The following is a 9,417-nucleotide window of genomic DNA, read 5'->3' on the forward strand; positions in this document are numbered from 1 at the left end:
GGGTTTTGTGTGTCAATTTATGAGGATTTGTATTTTTTTTAATCCATTTTAGAATAAGGCTGTAACATAACAAATTGTGGAAAAAGTCAAGGGGTCTGAATACTTTCTGAATGCACTGTATCAGAATATTTAGGCACGATAGTTGGCTAACTCGATGCTGCTTGATGCTGCTTTGTAGTTTTCCCCTCAGGTTGAATAATGCTAGTACAACACTCACTACAAGCTTGCTAATCTCACCCACCAGCTTGCTGGAACACTTTGACTTTCTCAATTACCAACACTGAGCTAGGTATGTGTATTTTATTTGGAAGGCTTATTACAGCGGTTAAAACCAGTTCTGACATGTCCTTAAGGCACATCGGTCAATTTCACAAGCAGTGGAATCTTTCAAAGCATGGATCTACAATTACCCGCGACCACCTGAGGCCATTCATAACACGTTCCCACTGTTTGAAAGCACTGGGCTGGGTCAGCATGCCAGGCTTTAGATCTCTGTTTATTGGTTTTAACAGTATGTGCCCTGAGAACATGTGGGGATGAATCTTTGTTCTAGCACTGCAGACTGCAGGTTGTTAGCTTCTACTTGACATGCCTTCTTGATTGGATAAGATACCAATACTCAGTATTTATTCAGGATACACCTTTAATTCTTCTCTCCTCTCATTCCACATGTGCTTGCAAGGCAAGCGGTCTAAAAACAATGACTGTTCGTCTTCCTGGACCATTCAGACTGGCAGATGCTCAGATCCAGTTGAGGTATCCAGGTAAAGATACCAAACAAAACATTCCAAGGCAAAGTTCACTCAACAATGTAAAGTCCTGTTACAACTTGTGAGCACACCATGCATCTTGGCATTACATTTGAACCCGAGTTATGGCAGGAATGAGAAACATGTATTTTTTCTATCACTGTAAAAAAAAAAGGAAGAGAGAAACAATAAATGAGACCTGCTGGAAAGAAATCTGTGAGTTATCAAAAATATACTTTTATTCACACTGACTTTAGGCTCTGTCTGCATACAACAACAGCATTTCCAGTGGACATATTTGTGTGCTTTATACAGTTAAGAAATACCAACAAAGCAGCTGGCTTTGGTCAGGAAATATGCAGACTGATATGCACTACATAACCGATTAGAAGGTCTCAAGTGGCCTTAGCACATAAAGCCAGCCTCTGTGAGCATGTGTGTCAAATGCTTATCATTCCACAGTTCCTAGTCTTAATCATACAGGCTTGATTACCAAGAGAGTATTGCTCTTTTTTACAGCTTAAATTCAAAACAATTTAAGACAATAAATGTGATTACTGTAAAGCCCATCAATGCAAGTTCTTTCTGTAACACACACACACCTGTTCCATATCAAAGTATGTTTTGCTTATACACAGCTTGTGGTTTTTGGCATTGCATGGAATTAAGAATACATTCACTATGTGCTACCTCCCTTTCTATAATGGTAGATATTTTCACAAAAAGCCTCAGGAATGTCCCGTGGCCTCAGTAACTCCAATCCCAACAGAGAGGTTGTTGTCAGGTCCACAGTGTCAGTATTTGCCTAGAAGTGTTTGGACAGTGACACATGTTTTGTTGTTTTGGCTCTGAACTCCAGCACTTTGGATTTGAAATGATACAATGACTATGAGGTTAATCAGCCTTTTTATTTGATTATTATAAATGTTTTGGGTGAATCGTTTAGAAATTACAGCACTTTTTGTACATTGGTTCCCTAAAAGGGAGGGACTAAGTATTTGGACAAATTCACATATGTGTATCAGCAGTTTAGTATTTGGTACAATATTCCTAGCACTCAGTGACTAACTACATCAAACTTGCTACTCTACAAACTTGTTGGATGCATTTGCAGTTTGTTTTGGTTGTGCTTCAATAGAAATGAATGGTAAATAATGTATTTTGTCATTTTGGAGTCACTTTTATTGTAAATAAGAATAGAATATGTTTATAAACACTTCTACATTAATGTGGATGCTACCATGATTACAGATAATCCTGAATGAATCGTGAATAATGATTAGTGAGAAAGTTAGAGGCATAAATATCATACCCCCCCCCAAAAAATGTCTTGGGTGTAGGATATTTGTTCTTCTCTAACTCACATTCATCATCATTTACGATGAAGATTATCCATAATCATGGTAGCATCCACATTAATGTAGAACTGTTCCGAAACATATTCTATTCTTATTTACAATAAAAGTGACTCCAAAATGACACAATACGTTATTTACCATTCATTTCTTTAGGCACAAAATAATCTGAAACACAACCAAAACAAACTGCAAATGTATCCAACATGTTGGTAGAGTCACAAACTTGATGTAGTCATATCATGCTAGGAATATGGGAACAATTACTAAAGTTTTGAATACTTTAATACACATAAGTGAATTTGTCCAAATACTTTTGGTTTCCTAAAATGGGGGGGACAATGTACAAAAAGTTCTGTAATTTCTGAATGGTTCAACTGATATGAATGAATGAATATGGCCTCAAATTAAAGCCGACAGTCTGAACTTTAAAGGCCCAATGCAACTATTTTTTATAACAAGATCAAATCATTTCTGGGTAACAATTAGGTACCTTAATGTATTAGTTTTCCATCAAAATGAACAAAAATAGTTTTTTAAGCAAACAAATATTTCTCAAGCAGGAATTTTGCTAGGACTATCTGGGAGTGGTCTGAAAACTGAAAACTAGCTGTTATTGGCAGAAATGTTTGGAATTCTTTGTTGTTGGTTTATTAACCAATTACCACCTGCTGATGTCACCAGGCAAGCCAAAGCTCCCGCCCATGCAAACCTGCTGATTTAGAAGGTCATGTGTAGATTTTTATTTTCAACCAGAAACAAATCAGGAAATAATACTGATAAAATTGTTTACATTGCAGTGTCAGTTTCATCAGCTGTTGTACAATATGATACAAAACAGGGAAGAAAAAATGTTTCACTGCACTGGAACTCAGTCATTGTATCATTTCAAATCCAAAGTGTTGTAATAGAGCCCCCCCCCAAAAAAACTGTCACTGTCCAAATACTTTTGGAAATCACTGTATATTCCTAGGCACACTCCACACAGCACTGCCAGTTTGTCCTCACCACTCTGGTCCAGGGTATAATAGGTGCCATTGTAACAGTGTGTTCTTCAGGACTGGCCTGAAACAGGTCACTGGAACGGCAGGATGTCCTGTATGCTCCATGGAAGCATCTGCAACGCCTGGGCTACACACGTTTCTAACAGCAGACCCACACACACAGCCATCAGGGAGAGCCTTCTGCTGCAGTTTAAAATGACTGGAAAAGAGAGAACAGAAAATAATCACAAACACGACAATATGCAGGAAAAGTACTTCTTCTGAACATCTTTGGAATCATGTTAAACTCCTACTTGCTGTAGAATAGAAAAACATTTATACGAATGAGATTAAAGTCCTATTTGCACTGGACTAGTATTACAAGAGAACGTTGATTATGTAATTATTACCCCAGAATGTCCGTTATTCGTGGACGATTTGGACGGGATTATTTTTTTCCAAACTGCAGCCAGTAATTCTCTCTTTTTTTCAATATATTGACAGTTATGATGGAAACCTGCAGTTTTTTTCTAGGTGTGAATATATTTCAATAGGTCCAGGCCATAACAGGGCAACAATGAGAACTTGAGCTTGGTTCCCGAGTTTCTAAACCATATCAGCCATCATTGGGATAGTGTCGCCATAATATTTGAATTGAGAAAGTGTGATCATAATCATTCGGATATTTTAGCGATCCACAGTAGATGTCCTAAATGCCCCCCAGCCTTCAGACGTGAGCTAAACAGTGCACTTGCACTTGAGATGCGTTTTATGGATGAAAAAGTGAATTTATCATTTCAAAAAGTTTACGTCATTTGTATGCTGCATTGCCATCTATTAACAGCAAGGGTTACATTTAATAGGCACAATCTTTTTTAACTGATGCATTTGGTAGTATTCAATTCATACGCCCAAAACATCGGAAAGTATTCAGACCCGTTGACTTTTTCCACATTTTGTTGTTTCAGCCTTAAATCTAAAATGGATTAAATTTGAAAAAATCCTCAGCAATTTACACACAATACCCCATAATGACAAAGCAAAAACAGGTTTATAGACATTTTTGCAAATTTATTACAAAAAAAAATGGAAATACCTTATTTACATTGGTATTCAGACCCTTTGGTATGATTTTATTTTAAATTGTATTTTTGTTTATTTATTTAACTAGGCAAGTCAGTTGAGAACAAATTCTTATTTACAATGACGGCCTACGCCGGCCAAACCCTAACCCGGACAATTGTGCGCCGCCCTATGGGACTCCCAATCACGGCCGGTTGTGATACAGCCTGGAATCGAACCAGGGTCTGCAGTGATGCCTCTAGCACTGAGATGCAGTGCCTTAGACCGCTGCGCCACTCGGGAGCTATGAGACTTGAAATTGAGCTTAGGTGCATCCTATTTCCATTGATCATCCTTGAGATGTTTCTACAACTTCATTGGAGTCCACCTGTGGTAAATTCAATAGATTGGACATGACTTGGACATGACTTGGAAAGGCACACACCTGTCTATATAAAAAGGTCCCACAGTTGACAGTGTATGTCAGAGCAAAAACCAAGCCATGAGGTCGAAGGGATTGTCCGTAGAGCTCAGACCGGATTGTGTCGAGGCACAGATCATTCTTAAATGGAAGAAATTTGTAACCACCAAAACTCTTTCTGGAGCTGGCCGCTCGGCCAAACTGAGCAATCGGGGGAGAAAGGAGGTGACCAAGAACCTGATGGTCACTCTGACAGAGCTCTAGAGTTTCTCTGTGGAGATGGGAGAACCTTCCAGAAGAACAACCACTTCTGCAGCACTCCACCATTCAGGCCTTTATGGTAGAGTGGCCAGACGGAAGCCACTCCTCAGTAAAAGGCATGACAGCCTGCTTGGAGTTTGCCAAAAGGCACTGAAAGGTTATCAGACCTTGAGAACAAGATTCTCTGGTCTGATGAAACCAAGACTGAACACTTTGGCCTGAATACCAAGCGTCACGTCTGGAGGAAACCTGGCACCATCCCTACAGTGAAGCATGGGTGGCAGCATCATGCTGCGGGAATGTTTTTCAGCGGCAGGGACTGGGAGACTAGTCAGGATCGAGGGAAAGATGAACGGAGCAAAGTACAGAAAGATCCTTGATGAAGAGAGCTCTGGAACGCTCAGGACCTCAGACTGGGGCGAAGGTTCACCTTCCAACAAGACAACGACACAAAGCACACATCCAAGACAACACAGGAGTGGCTTCGGGACAAGTCTCTGAATGTCCTTGAGTGGCCCAGCCAGAGCCCTGACTTGAACACGATCGAACATCTCTGGAGAGACCTGAAAATAGCTGTGCCGCAACGCTCCCTATCCAAACTGATAGAGCTTGAGAGAATCTGCAGAGAATAATGGGAGAAACTCCCCAAATACAGGTGTGCCAAGCTTGTAGCATCATACCCAAGAAGTCAAGGCTGTAATCGCTGCCAAAGGTGCTTCAACAAAGTACTGAGTAAAGGGTCTGAATAGTTATGTAAATGTGATATTTCAGTTTATTTTTTATAAATTAGCAAAAATGTCTAAAAACCTGTTTTTGCTTGTCATTGGGGTGTTGTGTGTAGATTGATGAGGGAAAAAAACAATTGAATCAGTTTTAGGAAAAGGCTGTAACCTAACAAAATGTGGAAAAAGTCAAGGGGTCTGAATACTTTCCGAAGGCATTGTACATAAAAGCATTCACTGTGAAAGTTGATACATGTAAGCCGTTCACATATAAACTATGTGCAGCACTTTGTTCAATTTATCGAATCAGTTATTGTTTTCCTGCTCAAACCGTGAGCAACACCTGTCAAACTCAGACATTACTCTCGAAACACTGTGATGTCTATTTGCAAGGGACGAGTATTATCAAAAGACTTGGAGTAGGTTATTATGTCTGGAATTGTTACTCTCCTGCCATCCAAAAATTACTGACATGACAGATTTGGACGGGACTAAAATTACAGACGTGGTGTTTTGTGCTCGTGCACACAATTACATTACCCAACGTCCCCCCCAGTAAAACGAATCCCATACAAATAGGGTTTAATGATTAAATCACCTTATCCAATCCATTGCAGAAATACTTCCATTTAATCATTATCGTCAGGAAACTGAATAACCCATCAGTGCAATAAACAGATACAAAAATCCAATAGGCCATTATCCTGTGAAATGTGACAAATCACAGCGGCACACAGAGACAAATGCTTGCCTTGCACGGCTGATTGTTTAACAACAACAAAAAGCATAACGCAAGAGTAAGCCAGTTAATTAATGGATTAGCTTTGGACAGTTTTGGAACTATTTATAAACTGCCTATTTTAGTAACTCTAGGGAACAACTGCATTCATGTTCTAACATAGATTCAAGCTAGGAGTAAGAGCTGCCATCTGCTGGTGCACACTAGTGCTCCTAGCCTCCCAATCAATACCCTGTGAGCTGTCCATTTACCCTTTAATTGAAAATGTGATATCTATGGTGATTTATGTACACTATATATACAAAAGTATGTGGACACCCCTTCAAATTAGTGGATTGGGCTATTTCAGCCACACCCGTGTCTGATAGGTATATAAAATTGAGCACATGGCCATGCAATCTCCATAGACAAACATTGACAGTAGAATGGCCTTACTGAAGAGCTTAGTGACTTTCAACGTGTCACCGTCATAGGACGCCACCTTTCCAACATGCCAGTTCGTCAAATTTCTGCCCTGCTAGAGCTGCCCCAGTCAACTGTACGTGATGTTATTGTGAAGTGGAAACGTCTAGGAGCAACATCTGCTCAGCCACGAAGTGGTAGGCCACACAAGCTCACAGAACAGGACTGCTGAAGTGCGTAAAATCTTTGTCCTCAGTTGCAACACTCACTACCGAGTTCCAAACTGCCTCTGGAAGCAATGTCAGCACAAGAACTGTTTGTGGGGGGATTCATGAAATGGGTTTCCATGGCCAACAAGCCTAATATCACCATGCAGAATGCCAAGCGTCGGCTGGAGTGGTGTAAAGCTCGTTGCCATTGGACAATGGAGCAGTGGAAACGCGTTCTCTGGAGTGATGAATCACTCTTCACCATCTGGCCGTCCGACGGATGAATCTGGGTTTGGCGGATACCAGGAGAATGCTACCTGCCCCAATGCATAGTACCAATTGTACAGTTTGGTGGAAGTGGAATAATGGTCTGGGGCTGTTTTTCATGGTTCGGGCTAGGCCCTTTAGTTCCAGTGAAGGGAAATCTTATCGCTACAGCATATGACATTCTAGACAATTCTGTGCTTCCAACTTTGTGGCAACAGTTTGGGTAAGGCCCTTTCCTGTTACAGCATGATAATGCCCCGTGTACAAAGCGAGGTCCATAGAGAAATGGTTTGATGAGATCGGTGTGGAAGAACTTGACTGAGCCCTGACCTCAACACCATCGAACACCTTTGAGATGAATTGGAACGCAGACTGCAAGCCAGGCCTAATCGCCCAACATCAGTGGCCAACCTAACTAATGTTCTTTTGGCTGAATGGAAGAAAGTCCCGCAGACAATGTTCACACATCTAGTGGAAAGCCTTCCCAGAAGAGTGGAGGCTGTTATAGCAGCAAAGGGGGGACCAACTCCATATTAATGTCCATGATTTTGGAATGACATGTTCGACGAGCAGGTGTCCACATACTTTTGGTCATGTCGTGTATGAAATAGGTTATATTCCAGGATCAATAATGAGAAATTAGAACTTTTCAATCAATTTTCCCTCCAAATCGCTCGCTGAATTGTCAAGAACAGAGATGGAGCTAGGTGTGAGTGACTAATGGGAGCATTGCAACACTGATGGAGGAATTGTTTAATGTACCTCTTATGGCTTGAGAGTTGGACGTGAGCACAAACAGCTTGATGAGGCTGAAGCAGAGCGGGGAGTAGTCATGCTCCCATATGACTGCAGGGATGAGCAGGACTTTGCCATAGCTGGACAGCAGGAGGGCTTTCAGCAGTAAGCTCAGTTCAAAGTCAAAGCCAAGCAACCACTGAACCAGCCACAGGAAGGCCAGCACTCCGACAGAAAACGCACCCAATTCTGTGGACAAATGAACGTGAAATCAGTACCAACCATCAGAAGGCTGTCATTTGTATGGAATCAATGTGTAAAGAAAGCAGGATTTGTCACTTCCCCTACACTTGGAAACATTGTTATAACATTGCTATTAACATTGTCATATGCATGTTTGCTAATGAAATGCATGAGTTGTAGTAATAATAATAATGTGCCTGTCCTTTTTCCATGCTTTATATACCCACCAAGAGCTGCCACCCCAAACATGCCATAGAAATCCCATTCCTTGGTGTATCTAATGATGTCTGCAGGGTCATTGCTCTGCTCAGATCCCTGAAGTTGTGACCACCTCAGGTAGGCCTCACACAGCAGGCAAAACACACACAGCTTCCAGTGAATCTGTGGAAGAAACCATCAACAGGACATGGCATCATTTCTTGAGTCCTCTGTCTGCAGAGTAAATGCAATGCAATGTAGATGAAGTTGCATACATTGTCTAAAGCGTGCACTGTACTCTGACTCTTGTGAATAGTTTCAGTGTCTTACTGTACTTACGTTCAATGTAGTGTTGAACAGAATGTGTCTGAATGCTTGAGTTTTGCATAAAACGGCATCAATCAGAATAATGACAGGATCATATTCAATGTACTTGTCTACAGGCTTTTGGCAGGATCCCTGAAAGAAATAGAGACAGACCACAAGCACTGACATGCCTAGTTAAATAAAGGTTAAATAAAAAATGTTAAAAAGCATTTCTCCAGCTTTTATGGCTAAACTAGATAGCTAGCTTACTGTTCTCTGTTATAAGGGTAGAGTCCCAACCACTAACCACTTACTCTATATACATTTCAGCTAGCTAGCCATCATCAGGCATCATAACTTGAATAAAAACAGAGCAGAGACACCCAGCTAGCTAAGTTATACAGCTGGCAGTCACAGGTCCCTTTGGCTTAATTTCTAGCTAAGCCTAGCATCACCAGTTAGCTAGCTAATATCTTAACCAATAAATCAACATGAGCCAGCTAGTCAACTCACACATATGGTTATCTTCAAGATCCCATTACTGTAATCTCTGTGAAGCTCGTGCGCGCCCTTATTGCATTCAATACATCTAAACCGCTTTGCCATTCTGTTTTTTGTTGGTAACGATGGAGAAACCGGCTTGAAAAACCGGACTTCCTGGATTTGTGCGTGATTGGTTGGGAGTTGTAGTCGTTTGCAGTTTGACTGGTAGTTAAGTTCACGATGGGGAGTAGGAACACGGGAACTACATTACCAAAGCGCCAG

General features: G+C 41.0%; 1 protein-coding gene across 1 annotated transcript; it reads right to left on the minus strand.

Annotated features, from left to right (window-relative positions):
- Window positions 1-2,823: 2,823 nt before the first annotated feature.
- arv1 (ARV1 homolog, fatty acid homeostasis modulator) lies at window positions 2,824-9,340 on the minus strand. The gene is made up of 5 exons (XM_029751888.1): window positions 9,166-9,340; window positions 8,686-8,805; window positions 8,376-8,529; window positions 7,933-8,154; window positions 2,824-3,307 (listed from the first exon to the last, which is right to left on the minus strand). The coding sequence occupies exons 1-5, from the start codon at window positions 9,256-9,258 to the stop codon at window positions 3,180-3,182; spliced, it is 717 nt and encodes a 238-aa protein (XP_029607748.1). The 5' UTR covers window positions 9,259-9,340; the 3' UTR covers window positions 2,824-3,179.
- Between the last annotated feature and the right edge of the window lie 77 nt (window positions 9,341-9,417).

Source organism: Salmo trutta, chromosome 1, assembly GCF_901001165.1.
Source record: "Salmo trutta chromosome 1, fSalTru1.1, whole genome shotgun sequence".
Taxonomy (NCBI): domain Eukaryota; kingdom Metazoa; phylum Chordata; class Actinopteri; order Salmoniformes; family Salmonidae; genus Salmo; species Salmo trutta.

Coding starts and splice junctions, on each gene's coding strand:
- arv1 (XM_029751888.1), bottom strand. CDS start 9,258: ATGGCAAAGCGGTTTAGATGTATTGAATGCAATAAGGGCGCGCACGAG. Junction 8,530..8,685: donor TGTTCAACACTACATTGAAC/GTAAGTACAGTA, acceptor TTTCTTCCACAG/ATTCACTGGAAGCTGTGTGT. Junction 8,155..8,375: donor GTTTGGGGTGGCAGCTCTTG/GTGGGTATATAA, acceptor ATTTGTCCACAG/AATTGGGTGCGTTTTCTGTC.